The 14,973-nt window shown below is 36.3% G+C and overlaps 3 protein-coding genes across 5 annotated transcripts; 1 reads left to right on the top strand and 2 right to left on the bottom strand.

The window, feature by feature from the left end:
• Window positions 1–1,831: 1,831 nt before the first annotated feature.
• On the top strand, window positions 1,832–3,982 carry LOC106452987 (peptidyl-prolyl cis-trans isomerase CYP21-4). Of its 3 annotated transcripts, none has more exons than XM_013895202.3 (8): window positions 1,832–1,991; window positions 2,338–2,528; window positions 2,608–2,647; window positions 2,736–2,786; window positions 2,972–3,057; window positions 3,253–3,390; window positions 3,492–3,642; window positions 3,742–3,982. In XM_013895202.3, the coding sequence occupies exons 2-8, from the start codon at window positions 2,377–2,379 to the stop codon at window positions 3,826–3,828; spliced, it is 705 nt and encodes a 234-aa protein (XP_013750656.1). In that variant the 5' UTR covers window positions 1,832–1,991; window positions 2,338–2,376; the 3' UTR covers window positions 3,829–3,982. The 3 variants fall into 3 exon arrangements, with proteins under 3 accessions (XP_013750656.1, XP_048636036.1, XP_022575647.1); XM_048780079.1 differs by having other exon boundaries at window positions 1,967–2,117; XM_022719926.2 differs by lacking the exon at window positions 1,832–1,991 and adding an exon at window positions 1,994–2,113.
• Window positions 3,983–4,384: 402 nt separating this feature from the next.
• LOC106452986 (aldehyde dehydrogenase 22A1) lies at window positions 4,385–7,962 on the bottom strand. Its single transcript, XM_013895201.3, has 14 exons — window positions 7,701–7,962; window positions 7,555–7,598; window positions 7,216–7,320; window positions 6,987–7,114; window positions 6,758–6,880; window positions 6,524–6,677; window positions 6,205–6,308; window positions 6,054–6,132; window positions 5,887–5,982; window positions 5,638–5,775; window positions 5,320–5,535; window positions 5,053–5,244; window positions 4,829–4,972; window positions 4,385–4,737 (listed from the first exon to the last, which is right to left on the bottom strand). Exons 1-14 carry the CDS (start codon window positions 7,810–7,812, stop codon window positions 4,582–4,584), a joined length of 1,791 nt encoding a protein of 596 aa, XP_013750655.1. The 5' UTR covers window positions 7,813–7,962; the 3' UTR covers window positions 4,385–4,581.
• Window positions 7,963–8,160: 198 nt separating this feature from the next.
• Window positions 8,161–11,925, bottom strand: LOC106452985 (probable E3 ubiquitin ligase SUD1). Its single transcript, XM_013895200.3, has 9 exons — window positions 11,630–11,925; window positions 11,032–11,556; window positions 10,172–10,954; window positions 9,897–10,084; window positions 9,508–9,813; window positions 9,291–9,442; window positions 9,051–9,202; window positions 8,816–8,962; window positions 8,161–8,722 (listed from the first exon to the last, which is right to left on the bottom strand). Exons 1-9 carry the CDS (start codon window positions 11,825–11,827, stop codon window positions 8,342–8,344), a joined length of 2,832 nt encoding a protein of 943 aa, XP_013750654.1. The 5' UTR covers window positions 11,828–11,925; the 3' UTR covers window positions 8,161–8,341.
• Window positions 11,926–14,973: the final 3,048 nt, after the last annotated feature.

The following is a 14,973-nucleotide window of genomic DNA, read 5'->3' as shown; positions in this document are numbered from 1 at the left end:
TGCGTACACGAATGTAAGTAATTGTGCATAGTATCTTAAATGCAGTACGTGGACGTTAGTGCGTAAACTCTTATCAGAGTGTTCATATTTACGTGGACGATGCTCAAGAGTGCTATCTTGGCAAATTAAAATAACTTTGATCTTGCCGCCTCACCGCTTCTTTTTAACTACAATATTGCATTCGTTATCTTAGACTAATAATGTACGTATGTCGGCCAAAATATCGGCAAGTTCAACGTAACTAACGCACCTTTTGCAATTGAAATCGTATATTTTCCCCTCTTCTCTTGCACGTATCACATGTCCTTCAGTTAGGAACGTGGCGTAGCTTCCGTTTAGTATGTGGAAGATACTAATTCAAGTTCTTTGGTTTCTTTAGAAAACTTCAAAAATAATCAAAGACTCATCATCGTTAAAGAACGCCAGAAGGAAGCTTTTTTCTTTTAAGACACCAATTCAAGTTTAACAAAAGCTTTATTCATCTAGTGTTGGTTTTCTTTACAACCAATATCTAAGAAATATTGAACACCCCAATTTTCAAAAACTATTCCAAGTTAAAATAATTACGGTTTACCGATGGTCAGCGAACCCAAAACCATCAACAAAAGTGGCATTTTGTTTGACAAAAGTCAGAAAACCGACTCTGACCTAGTTTTCAAGTGATTTTGCATTTTCATTTTTTCATTTAATGTCTGGCTAGACTAGAAGATTTGTTGACTTTGACCATATACTTATGTTTTAAGGATTTGAAATCAAATAAAATTGTAGCCAATAATCTAAACGGATGTGTCTGAATTAGTGAAGTGTATGGCAATCATGATAACTAGAATTGGTTATAGACATACACAAAGTGGAATATTAGTTTTTGCCACCAAATTTTAAGAGAATCTTTTATAGCAGAATCTCTCAAATTTGTTTAAAAAAATTATTTTATTGAAATCTTTAATAAATTATCTATAATCTTTGCAATATTAGGGTTGGTCTTTGTGATTAGGACTGTGCACAGATCAGATATCCAAATTTTTAGAGGTATTCATATTTGCTTCGTATATTACAGATATCAATTTTTTTGATTTGTTTTGCTCCGGAAAATACAAATATCCAGAAAATTGAATATTTGAAAAATTTGTAGATATTTACAAATATTTAAAAATATTATGGATATATCATTTTGTTTTAGTTAATACAAATAATCTAAAAATGAGATAAATTTGTTCTTTCAAATATTTTTACATGATATATAAAATAAAAAATAAAAGAAGCAATGAAACTATATGTTTTTAAATTTTTAAATTGTTATAAGAAAGACAAACTTAAGAAAAAGTTATAAATATCATAAAAAAATTCTTCACTTTTTTTCATTTTAATACTTTTATAACTAATAATGTGAATATAATTTCTTAAATCATATGTTAAAATAATAATTATATAAACTCATACATATAAAACTCTACATTTAATTGATATATATATATGTATTTATTTAGCTGTCGGAGCGGAACGGATATCCGATTCTTAAAATTTTAGTATTTGTGGTTTGTTTCGTTTTTAACAGATATCAATTTTTAGTATTTATTTTGCTCCGAAAATTTACGGATATCTGGATTTTTCGGATCGAATCAAAACAAATAAAGATCGAATCAAATTTAACGGATAAAATATCCGGCCCTAGTGATAACCACAACAATAGAGTAAAGTTTCATATTACAAGGTTGATGATGTATGATAACCGGTTTACCTTTGAAGAAAAACCAGACCAATTATCGAGTTTTTAAAAAAATTGGAAGAAAAGAAAACTAAAAGAGTAATAATTTTCGTCGAGTTCTGGTAAGCTGTAAATCACAGCCGTCGGATAATAGCACACGGCTCATCTGAAGCGTCTCTGCAAAAAAAAAAAAAAATATTCAAAAGCAGTTTTCCGATCGACGATACAAAACACGACCAATCTTCGCACGGTTCCTGTCGTAACGCTCTTTCCTTTTGTTTTCTAGGTGCGTCTTTTTTTTTCTTCTTTCGAATTTATATTATCTGTTTGAGACATGAGAGCATCCGTTACTCGAGATTGATTATATACTTTTTGTTTGATTTGATTGAGAATTGGAAAAAAAAAAAAGTAAGTGGATCTGATGTATCTGAAGTTACTGGTTGAAGCTATTGCCAGAGATAAACTCTTTTGTGGTGTTTTCACATGTGTTGATTTGATTATATGTTAGATTCTGAATCAAGTCAATACCTTAGTATGATTAGTGGCTTGTTGAGCTGGGGAGAACTACCCAATCTTATGCAGTTTGGAGCTTTTTGAGTTTAAGTTAATAAAGGATGATTTGTGGTTTGCAGAGAACAAGTTTTATTTGCTGTGAGATATAAAGGTTGGCAATGGCGAGGATAAAACCTCAGGCTCTGCTTAATCAAAGCAAGAAGAAGAAGGGTCCTAGTCGCATAAGTATTTCTACAATTGTCGTGTGTAATCTCGTAGTTGCTGTAGTTGTACTCTCCTTGGTCACTACTTATCGTCATTGGTCCCAGAGGTTTTGTTTCTTTCTTTCTTTCCATCTTTCTTCTTTATCTTACAACTTTCTATCTGTTAACGTTTAATTTATCTCTCAGGTCAAGAAACACACTTGAAACCCAGAGCCATAGTTTTGAGGTACTGTTTTTGAGATGTCTTTTTTTTTTCTCAGTGATCGTGTTTTGATTCTGATGAACTTCTAAGCACTTTGTGTTTTGTGTTGCAGGACACAAATGCTGTATCACAACAAAAGAATTACGATCTTCCTGGTTATGCCGTAAGTTAATCTAATCTCCATGTTTACTTGCTTAAGTTTATTGTTTAATCACTGTTTTTATTATCTCACCTTGGTTATTATGTTTCTGTTCATAGACGTATTTAAATGTAATACATCATCGGTCTTATCTCCTGGATATACATTCGTAATGATATATATTTGCTTCTACTTCTTATCTCATGTAGGATATAAACACATCCAAAGGTCTCATAGCTGTGGAACTCTTTAAAGATGCTTCCCCTGAAGCTGTCGACAAGTTTCTGGATCTATGGTTAGTATATCATAATTCTCTTACCGTCTTTCAAGCTAGATATAAAGGGAAAGTTTAAGAACTTGATTATTTAAGCTTGGTCATGAATTGTTATTAAGTAGGACTGTTACATCGACTTTGATAGGTTTCGAGTAACGTGACAATATTCTCAATTCTGTGGTAGAGGCAATAATACATTTCGAGTATTTGTTGCAGTCAGAAGGATCACTTTAAGGGAATGCCGTTTCATCGGGTAATAAAAAACTACTTGGTGCAAGCTGGTCACTCCTCGAGCTCTATACCTATAGAAGAATGGACAGCTAAAGGAAAGCTCCGTGGTCGCCTTGACACAAGGTGATTTTTCTTTCTCTGCCTTTGCTTTTAAGACTTAAAAATCCTCATCATATCTGTTTAGTCTAATAAGATCAAAACCAAACCCGTGTTGTGTTATTCAGCCCGAAACATGAGGCGTTCATGTTGGGGACACCAAAAAACAAAGGGAACAACAAGGACTTCGAGCTTCTGATCACAACAGCACCAATCCCGGATCTGAATGATCAGCTTATAGTGTTTGGAAGAGTTCTTAAAGGAGAGGATGTAGTTCAGGTTTGATCCATAACAAAACATACTTATTTGTTCACCTTTTATAGTTTGTTTCATTTGTTTTCATGTGTATTTAACTGTTAAGTCATGTTATTATTACAGGAGATTGAGGAAGTGGATACAGATGAGCATTTCCAGCCAAAATCGCAGATAGGGATCATTAGCATTGTACTTAAACGAGAGTTATGAAATGAAAAAAAAAACTCTTTCTTTTGTTACCTCACGCCAAATCTTTTCTTCATACTCGCTGTTTGTCCAAATCTTTATTTTACTGAGTATTTCCTATTGTTTTGTAATTTTAATTGATATCGAGGAAATAGCATCTTTGTTTGAGTTGGCATAATTGGTTGTTTCTGAATGTTGGATAGTCTTCATAAGCACACTGTCTTCAACAAATCGAAAGTTACAATACCAACAGATCATAACCAGTTATTACGTATCTGCCATTTAACTAAGATGAAACAATGACTTTAACTAGTTATTTTCATCCCTCGTTAACTGTTGGTCATCATTATAGAGAATCATGAGGAAGACGAAGCTTGCATCCGCTTAATGAGAATCATGTTACTCCTTGAGCTCCTCAAGAGAAAGCTCCTTGATACATTATCAATTCTCAGTCCGGTTCTACGTTTCTCTATCAGTAGTATTATACTTTATATTGTCGACAGTGACACTTTCCAAGAAGGTTCCATCTATATATTATATTATACCTACCAAATATCCTTGAAGACCTGAGAGATTTGAATAGACCAACTGACAGTTCCTGTATTATATAAGACAACGCAAGTGAATTTTAAGTATCTCACAAGTCACGAATCATCGCCCTTCCGAGGAAAATGAGTCTGTAAGGCTTATGCTCTAATCCCAAAAGGCTTACTAATACCAAAATTAGCAACTCAGCTGATGCATGGAAATGGTAAAAAGTTATTCGTCACCGGGTCTTTAGTGGCTCTTTCTAGTTCTGCTCACGTGAGAGCTCTGATCGGTAAGGAACTTGAGGACATCGATTAGTGATCTCAGCCGGTCCCAGATGTTGAGTCCATAAAGGGTTTCAACTAGTGCCTCCTGGAATTCAAATGCGTTTTCTGCTACCGGGTACTGTGATTTGACCGCAAACAGGATTATTATTAACAGTTATATTATCAAGATTGGATATACAATTTTTTTTGTAGTTTAAGAAAGAACTTGCCTGAATAGGTTTTGGAATCTTGGTTTTGATGAGTGGCCAGAATCTATCCTCGACCACGGATTTCACAAGGCAGCAAGCTCTTAAACCTTCTATGCCAGCAAACCGTCCAAACCCACTATCCTTTACACCTCCAAACGGGAGCGACTGCAACATTAAAAGAGGAAAAAGTCTTAATCAAAGAAATGAAAGTTGAAATCCCCTCGACTATAGCCAGAGATGAGTACCTGGCACATGTAGTTTGACGCAAAGTCATTGATTGCAGCAACGCCGCACTGGATTTGAGAAGCAATTTGTTTGGCACGACGCTGGCTTCCAGAAAAAACAGCACAGCCGAGCGCATAACGTGAATCATTCGCCAGCTTGATGACCTCTTCATCGGTGCTGAATTGCATGATCGGCATTATTGGTCCAAAGGCCTGATGCATCACCAACATGAAGCAACATAAACAAAAAGTCTTCGAGCAAATGAAAGTAAGTGTAAGGTTAAGTACCTCTTCTTTCATTATCTTCATGTTGTGGTTTACATTGATAAGAACAGTTGGAGGGAAATACTGATCGACTGCATCCTCGCCCAGATGACCAAAGCTTCCACGAACGGCAATTTCTGCTCCTTTGTCCAAGGCGTCATTAACTAGGCTCTGTAGGTGTTCAGAGTGCTCTTGTAAACATATAGCTCCCATGTCGTACCTCCCAGTTAGAGGAGGACCCTGATGTAAAAGAAGGATTTTAATAAGATAAAAGGAGAAAATTTGAGAAAGAGAAGACTAAACGTTGCTGGAAACCGAGAAAAAAGAGAACAGTGCACTTACAGCAGAAACGGACTTCACAATCTTGGTAACTTGGGTAATGAATGCAGTATATATGTCTTTGTGAACATAAAATCTTTCAGCACCCGCACAGTTTTGCCCGCTGGACTGAAGAGTGCCCCTTACAGCCACTTGTGCAACCTACATCGTACACTAGAAGTGTTAGATTTATCAAATGAAAAAAAACAACTTTTCCAATAATAAACAATAAGGACTCACAAGAAAGCATGATGATACATAAAGAACACTTACATGGGAGACATCGGCGTCCTCACATATGATAAATGCATCTTTTCCACCAAGCTCAAGAGTGACAGGTGTCAATGTCTCAGCCGCATTTCTCATTATCTGCAACATATTGGATAATTACTGCTCATAGTAAACGGATGAGAATGAAGAAGAAAGTCTGTAGACTGCACCATCTTGCCAACAGCTGTAGATCCAACAAATATCATTTTATCAACAGATGAGACAAGTGCTTCTCCGGTCTCCGCAAACCTGAAACGAATGTGTTATTTTGAGGAAAATATTTTAATAACAGCACGCTAAGGAGAGTTTAAATATACAGACCCTGTTATCACATCGACTAGATTTTCAGGTGCTCCAACGGCAGCTAAAGCTGCTTGAATAATGCGGAAGTAAAAGCATCCCGACCAGCTAGCGTGTTCAGAAACCTGCAGAAAAGGTTTTCCAGATATCATAAATGCATACAAAACCTTAAATGAAGACTAATCAACTTCCTCTCAATGGTTGCACTACCCAAGATGTCGAAATCATATTAACAGTAACTGTAAGCCAATTGAGATTTGATGAATGGTATTGTCTTTGGAAAGATAAAATCAAAAAGGGTCAGGGAATTATAGTGATATAAAAGGCATTACGGCAATACCTTAATAACAATGCCATTCCCTGAGAAGACTGCAGCCAGCATAGGGTTGAAGATATTGTGGAACGGATAATTCCACGGGACTATAGCTCCAATAACACCAAGGGGATGGAACTCTACTCTTGATACTTTATGAAGCATAGCTCTTCCTGAAGACCTGCAAAAAAAAAAGATTTAAATTGCCATCATAGCTATGCAAGATCAAAGAAGAACTATACGTAAAACTGAAATTAATACCGATGTTCAGGCTTTAACCATCGTTCCCCCTCGGAAAGAAGCCAAGTGATTTTCTCACAAGTAGTCATTATCTCGCCCAAGGACGCATCAACCATGGTCTTTCCAGTATCACGTGACGAGACTCTAAACAAACACGAGACTATCTTAGCATCAATCGGGGAAAAAATATACAGATGTCAAACAAAACTTCTATAGCAAACCACTGAGTAGCACAGAAATGAATCCTTACTCGCATATAAGCTCTTGGTGTTCGATAATGTACTTGAGAAGAATCCGCAAGAACTGCCTTCTCACCTTGAAGCTACTTTGAGCCCATGTTTTCTGAGCCTTCCTTGATAGTGCCACTCTCTCCTTAACCTGAAACACACAAAAGTGTCAATCCTATCTCAGGATAAAGTGCATCGCCTTAAGAGAAACCTTTCGAGTAATATAGCTACATTTCTCTTGAAGCAACTAACCTCGGAAGTAGAGAGAGCAGGGAAATATCCAAGATACTTCATCGTGGCAGGTTCATAGCACTGAACTTTTTTGTCAGACTGTTGGCTCCGTCCTCTTGGAGGAATCTAAAAGATCCAAGTCACAGAGAAACTCTTATTCAGTGTGCTAATCAATTAATGAGCTATCATAAATATAACAGCCGCTTGGATTTACAAATATGGAAACCAAAGTTTATTTCATAACACAGAAATGGAATCTACATTAACATTCCGATATCAGGAAAATATACAAAGATAAACAGCTTAAATCTCTTATCAGGCAACGATAAAAATGAGAAGTGATGCGAATGAAGAACTCACGTAGATGAAGCTATTCTCTTCCGTTTCTTTTCCATGAGCCAACACTGTTCCCAAAAAATTAATAAATCAAACATCGATAAGCAAAGGAATACGCAAAAGCCATAAACGGAAGTCAGGAGAAGGTACAGATAGAGAGGAAGAGTTACCATCGGATGCGTCTACGTCAATGGAGGGAACGTTGGGAGGAATGAGCATAAGAAGGAATCTGCAGATCGCGTAAGCGAAGGCGAGAACGATCAGCGGCCACCAGAACGCCATTTCGTCTTCAGAGATTCTTCAATCAAGAGCTTGGAGAAGACAACGCCGACGAAGGATGAATCTCTCGGCGTCTCCGTCAATCGGATGGATTTAATAATATTCTCAGCTTTGAATCGCTTTTTTGTTTGTTTCGAGTCCACTGGAACTGTGAGAATGGTACGTTGGTAATATTTGGTAACTTCAGGGGTTATCTCAGAGAGAGAGATGGATTAAATAAAAAATTAAATATTGCGTGCGTCATTAAAACGAGCATCCACGTTGAAGCAAAACGACAAGAACGTGTACACGAAAGAAAACAACCAACCACACGCTGTATATAATTCAATTGCGTTTGCTAAACCGAGATAAAACCAAAATATTAAACCGGCTGGTTCATATTATCACGATAATATTGTATCTAAATTTGGTTTCTTCCAAGTTAATGTCAAAGTTAGAAACCTAAGCATTGCTAAAGAGTAGAGACAACAGCATATTTTGATTTGTTACTATCAACAAAAGAGTCTCTTTGTTCGTCGTATACTCCCATGGATTATGTCCGCTCTTCTTCAGTCACATTGTTAAGTATTTCACCCACCAAGTACCGTTCATTGAAGACCAGTTGGTGAACGTAGATGATGAAGTCATGTGTGATCCTGGCAATGATCCAACCCGCTAGCAAGGCTAATAACGCAGGCCATATAAGCCGCTCAGTAGCTGAAGTGACGCTTTCCGAAACGCCAAGCAACGGGAACAGAAACTTCACGAGCAGGTAAGGGATGGTCAGTGTGGTTAGAAGTGTGTTTATGATGGAACCGATCACGTCTCGAAGCAGCCACGTTGAAGGAACTCTATTAAGTCCCACATTTCTGATTCTTTCCAGCTTTCTTAGCCATGCTTCAGTTGCGAACCAGTTGATTGGCGTGAGCATTGTCTGTCAAAGAAACAAGGAGAAACAGATGCATTATTACTTGCTCTGCAAGAAACTGAGGCTTTGTCAAAACCCTGCTACTGATGTTTTTCTTACCAGAAAGACCCATGTGTGAAGCACAAATACTCCTATCAGCCAATCTTGGATCAAGAAATGGACCGGTGATTCGTCTAGTGGCACTCGTAATGGGATGATGATCATAAGTTCGATAAGTAGACCGAGCAACCCTGGTATGACAGAGATCTGTTTACACCGTGGTTTTTGCAAGTTAGAAGTCATAATCTTGATGAGTTTTTTGTTGTTGTTGTGAAAATTGAAGGTTTATTCTTACCCATATGGAGAAAAGCAACCCATTTCGTATCCACATGAAGACATCTTTGAGAAGCAAATCGAATCTTCCCTTCTGAATTTCATCATATACAAAGCAAGTGATGGTGTAGGTTTGTCCAATGATACAATATCCAATCCAGAAAGCAAGAAGATCTGCAAAAGCATGAGATTCACAGAGAGAGACATATAAGGTTGGAGGCATGTAAGTAAGAAACAAGATGAAGAAGAAAATACAACACACCGTCACGTTTGAGTCCAACTCTTAGCATGATGAAAGAGAGAGACTCAAGGAATCCTCTCCCTAGCAAAATAGGTAAAGCCATGAAGGCTGTACTAACGACAAACATACTCAAAGCCGCTAGCAGCAACATCAATGTAATCCTCAGCAGAAACCTAATAGGTGCAACTTGTCAGAACAATTCATTTTAAAAAAAAGCTTGTCTGTATAAGTCAATCACCTGTTATCTCTTTGGTCATTAGTATCGTCTTCAGCATTCTTAGATCCATGCAAAGAGACCAAAGAGCCTTCAGCTACGGAACAGAATAGAAGCCACCGCCTTCTTGGTTGCATCCTTGGTCTCACATTTTGATCAGCAACCAGCAAGTAATCACTCAGATCAAGCCAAGAGCTAACAGTGATGATCCAGTTCTGAACCATGAGTTCCATAGCTGGTTTGACGAGTCCGATTAGCCATTTTGGGGAGGACGACAGTAGGTGGAAATAGATTGAGTGTGCAGCAGCAGAAACCTCTTCGTCGCTGACCCTGCGTTATGTTCAAAGTACAAGAAATTAGAAATGATATATAAGGTTAAAGGTTCAGAGGGAAGCAAATGCAGCAAGCTTTACCATAACTCAAGAGGGAAAAATGATGGGCTGATAAGTGTAATTGCTCTAATTGGTAAGTGAAACAAAATCACCAACAATATCCCATGAGAAGCAAGCGCAAAGAAAGTGTGACCAAAATTCATTTTGGTGATCTTGTAGTCTGGATCTGTGACATCTAGGAGATACCAAATGGCTCGTTTATGAACAATCTGCCAAAAAGAAGAAGAAAATGAGGAAAAATCTAATAAAAGAACTAAGATTCCGCTGTGAATGAAACAAAAATTTAAACATATTACCTCCTGGATACGGTACATGCAAGACTGAGCAACCAACAAGCAAACGATTCCAGAAGACCAACGTAGGAACATCATACATGGGAAGTGTGAAACAGTCTCAAAGCTCCGGGGAGACAAGGTTCCAAACAAAGGTGAGGTGCAGATTTCGAACCAACAGCCAATTATCCAAGGCAGAACACCAATTTTGAAGCACAAGACAAAAGCTTCCTTAAGGACAGATAGGATTACGCAGGCCACTGCTGAGGAAACCCACAAGAAACGTGGCAATGTCACTGTTATGAAGTGAAATCCTATAGAAAACCACTGGAATATGGCTGGAAGTGTGGCTTGACGGTCAATGGAGATGGTTCTTAAGCGCACAAGACTTTGAAAGCTTTTGCAGACCATTTCTGAGGAAACCCACAAGAAACTTGGCAATCTCACTGTTATGAAGTGAAATCCTAGTGAAAGCCAATGGAATATGGCTGGAAGTGAGGCTTGACGGATTCCAAAGCCTACAAGACTTTGCAGGCGTTTGCAGGATTTTACTGAGAAAACCCACAAGAGACATGGCAACTTCACTGCTACGAAGTGAACCCCCAGAGAAAGCCACCGAACTATAACTGGAAACAAGTTCTGATGGAGAGCGAAGAGGAATCCAACGTAAGCAAACCAAACCGACAACATTATGATGTATCCAAGAACAACAGGCGAGTTTACAGACAAATAGCTGCCTCCAATCCTTCCAATCCAAACAGGCAGAAGAACAACGAGGATAGCCACATACACACTGATGGCAAGAATCTACAGAACAAACACAGCTTTGTTACTGAACAATCTTCATTGTGGTGCATCAAGAAAGAAAATTAGATGAAACTTACAGCAAAGGAATCATCATCCAGAAAGAAAAGCACCCGTCTGATAACCCCAAACTCATGAAGCGGCGCCTCTGGAGGAAGAAAGATAAGCCGAGGAGGTTCCCCCAAGAAGTGTATGAGTTTATGACAATACCAATCAAAAAGTATCTTCATATACTTCAACAAGAACTGCAAACCTCCGCCATTCCCAATAAACCTCCTGACATTGACATCTCCCACCTCCAACTTTACAAGAGCTATAACCGTCATGAGACACACGCTAAAAACAATGTATAACAAGCCAGTGGAGAAACACGCGAACTTCCTAGACATCCCAAAATCATTCTGGAACTCAGCAGCAGCTACTTGGCCCCAAGGGTGTAAAGAAACGAAGTAGCAGTTCAAGAGAATCAACACAATCCAAGGAACAATCATCTTCAAGTAACGTCCTGCTCTCGATAAGACTCCGAGAAGAAACTCGTCGCAAGAAAGCCTCTCCGGAGCGTTCTCGGAGTAAATCGGAACAAACGAGTAGCTACGCCCACACACCTGCAACAGGAAAAACCCTAAAAAATCAAAAATCCCCCAAACTCTTGAGGTATGAGAAAGAAAGATAAATCACCTCGCATTTGTTGTTTCCGCGGCGAATGAGCCAGGTACGAAGGCAATCCTGGTGGACGAACTTGATCGAACCTCGGCACAGGCACGGGTACCTTAAGGGGTTTCCTGGTTCCTCCGGCGATCGACAAATCCGGCACTGGTCTTCATCTTCTGCTGAGAAAACCTCGTCGTAGCTACCGGCTTCCGGCGAAACGTCCATTTTAGGAAACGCGGAGCTCTTTCTCGTCTCTCTCTATGTCTGTCGTCACTCGTCACCTGTGTATTCCTTGAAGCGGCAAACGTGAGCTTAAAAGTTAAAATTTTATAAATGAATAAACGATTTAAATAAAAAATTACTAATATTGGTGTGATGACTGATAGGTGACGATTCCTTTCCTGCGGATGCTTTTTGACAGCTAGCTGAGTAAAGAGTGGTGACTTTCCGCGTTGCTTCCTATCTATTTTACCACGGAAAAAAAGTTGAATTATTACCACTGTTAAAATAGTTTTTCTTTTGACAAAGGTGAATTTTCTGTGACCAATATTCCAACTTATTTTTAAATATCGGATGCTTTTAAAAATTTAGAGTGTATTTCTCCGTTGACAAAAAAAAAGAGTGTATTTCTCCAAAATTATTATTTTTTAAATCTAAACAAATGTTAAAATAATACATTAATTCAAGATATTTCATTAAACACTTTTGTTTGAGAAACTAAGGACAAAGATGCTCTTAATTTTTTAATTAGTTAGTTAAATAGAGATAGATAGACTCATTCCCATGATTCATTACTTGTCATTCAAAGGTAAGACAACATCTACCAACATTAGAAACCTAACCACTGCTAAAGATATTAACATATTTTGACTCGTTCTATCAACAAAAAGAGTTCTTGTTTATCATATACCCCTGCTCTAGAGATCTTCAGTCAAATCCCCAAAGTATATATATATATATATGAGACACCTAAGGTCTTAAAATACAAACATTCTCTTTTCATTCTTTAAAGTATTATTCACAAATCTCTCCTTTCATACTATTAAAGTATTACGAGATGCTGCTTGTGTGCTAAGAAAAATGTGTTTAGACGCAAAGGCTCCTCATCTTTCATCGACTCTGCCACCCACTTTGCCTTGGAAGTATTATATGCTACTTGATGAATCGACTCTGCCACCCACTTTCATCGACTCTGCTCATTCCTTTCTTTCCAGATGTGATAGATGGATGTCTGAAACGCCATTTTGAGTAAGATCTTGTCAAGAGCCTGCAGATTATTTGTAGTCAAAAACTGCAGAGTGATTAACCAATCAGGGTCAGTCATGTTTCCACTCAATCTGTTTACTAAACTATCCCAGATAGTAACGAATACGGGCAGGCAAAAAAAGATATGATCACGAGTCTCATCAGGCTCTCCACAAAGAACACATGCCTGTTGAATACCCCACGCTCTCATTCTATCCCCTGTTGACAATCTTTTTCTAGCAGCCAGCCGAAAAATAAAGGAGAATCGCGGCACTGCTTGAGCAAACCATACACCTCTGCACCAAAAACTGTAGCTCTTCTCTCTCTAGTCTGATCCCAAGTGCAAGTAGAAGGGAAATATGGTTTATAAGAATCGTCAGAATGCTTCCAAAGCACAACATTGTTACCTCCATTTGCATCAGGCACTGGCTTTTTTTGAATACGCAAGTGTAGGTCATGAAAATGACGACTCCTGTGACCCCTTACGTTCCAACGAGATCGCGTTGCAGCTTCACAAACCTGAACGTTCCGGGGAACTCCAAGATAGCATGTACCTATTGCTCCCGTGATGTCTATCAATTTACCCATTTGTAACCAATCGTCAAACCAGAAGAATGCAGTGCGGCCATCTTTAATCTCAGTCTGGATAATAATATTATGATAGATGTTTAATGTAATATTTCTATTTCATATAATGTATATTTACTTATTATTTATTTTTCCTATATTGTACATTTACTTATTATTTACTTTTTGTTTTTTAGTAATAATGTCATGTTACTTCTTTTGGAAGAAATATTTTATGCTTATGTGGACACTTTCTCAAGTCTCAAATAAACTATTTTATTAGTATATATTTTATATACTTTAGTTTTCTATGAAAATTACTTATTATGATTTTATTTTTTTATTTTTTTTTGAGATACATGAAATATGAAAAATAACATTAAAGTACTAATAACTTTTTGATGGTTATTATGGTTTTTGATAATTTATGCTAAATAAAGAAAATAAAAATATTGCATTAACAAAGATAACAAAGACATGTTAGAAAATAAAAATAACAATATTTATAAGAACTATATATATTTGATTAATAAAACCATTGAACGTCAAATATATTTGATTAATGGTTAACTATGCTAAATAAAGAAAATAAAAATATTGCATTAACTCTCAAAATCGTCCTTATAAATATTGAACCTCAAATATATTAGTTTTTATACATCATTTTTTATATATTAAAAGTTGTCAAAGGTATTAGTCATTCGCAAAGTTATCAAAATAACGTCATTTTAGATAAATTTAAACTAATAAAAACTAATTTTTAAGAGATTAGATCTCTCACACTTCTAGACAAATAATAGCATATTAATTGCTCGACTAAAGTAATTTTCTTGTTCAAATTTGCAAACATTGACTTAGATATAAATTTTGGCTTAATGAAATAAATGTAATCAAAATTTTTTTTTTTAATTTTAAATATATATATATATATTTATTTATTTATTAATTTAAATGTTAAAATCATCATTTAATACATTCAAATTAATTATTATTAATTTAAATATTTACTTTATAGCATACTTAAAATTGATGGTAAAATTAAAGTTTTGTGTTGTTTATGTATATAAAGATACATTTAAAAATAAAATTAAGTTTTCCAAAAGATATTTCAATTTATAAGAATATTAATAAAGTAATAATTAAATAAATATTTTTTTTTGAAAATTTAACTTTGTTTTAAAATTTTATGGTCAGTACATATATAAGCGCGATTTTGAGAGTTCATGTAGTATTTTGAATATTTTTTAGTTTAATATAGAATATGCAGTACTATAAAGTTCGGAATGAAAAGTTACAATGCTTAAAGTTCATGTAGTGTTTTTGTATTTTTATTCAGTTCAATAAGAAATATGCACGACGAATAAAGTTCTGGTTGAAATAGGCATATTTTCCTAAACTACACCAAATCTTCCACTTCGGATGAGAATAATATTAGAATAATATTATTTTGTTTTATATATTAGTAAAAAGATTTTAGCAATTTACCAGGACAAGACTTGGCAAGATAGTTATCCACAGGGGCGGAGCTACATCATTTAAATGTTTAGGAAAAAATTGAT

Source organism: Brassica napus, chromosome A5 (genome assembly GCF_020379485.1).
Source record: "Brassica napus cultivar Da-Ae chromosome A5, Da-Ae, whole genome shotgun sequence".
Classification (NCBI taxonomy): domain Eukaryota; kingdom Viridiplantae; phylum Streptophyta; class Magnoliopsida; order Brassicales; family Brassicaceae; genus Brassica; species Brassica napus.
Note: the sequence above shows the minus strand (reverse complement) of the source record. Positions and strands in the feature narration are given on the sequence as shown.

Coding starts and splice junctions, on each gene's coding strand:
- LOC106452985 (XM_013895200.3), bottom strand. CDS start 11,827: ATGGACGTTTCGCCGGAAGCCGGTAGCTACGACGAGGTTTTCTCAGCA. Junction 10,955..11,031: donor TGGATGATGATTCCTTTGCT/GTAAGTTTCATC, acceptor TTTGTTCTGTAG/ATTCTTGCCATCAGTGTGTA. Junction 9,443..9,507: donor AATGACCAAAGAGATAACAG/GTGATTGACTTA, acceptor TGCACCTATTAG/GTTTCTGCTGAGGATTACAT.
- LOC106452986 (XM_013895201.3), bottom strand. CDS start 7,812: ATGGCGTTCTGGTGGCCGCTGATCGTTCTCGCCTTCGCTTACGCGATC. Junction 7,115..7,215: donor CTGCTCTCTCTACTTCCGAG/GTTAGTTGCTTC, acceptor TGTGTGTTTCAG/GTTAAGGAGAGAGTGGCACT. Junction 5,776..5,886: donor AGGACGCCGATGTCTCCCAT/GTAAGTGTTCTT, acceptor TGTACGATGTAG/GTTGCACAAGTGGCTGTAAG.
- LOC106452987 (XM_013895202.3), top strand. CDS start 2,377: ATGGCGAGGATAAAACCTCAGGCTCTGCTTAATCAAAGCAAGAAGAAG. Junction 2,787..2,971: donor ACGATCTTCCTGGTTATGCC/GTAAGTTAATCT, acceptor TATCTCATGTAG/GATATAAACACATCCAAAGG. Junction 3,391..3,491: donor CGTGGTCGCCTTGACACAAG/GTGATTTTTCTT, acceptor TGTGTTATTCAG/CCCGAAACATGAGGCGTTCA.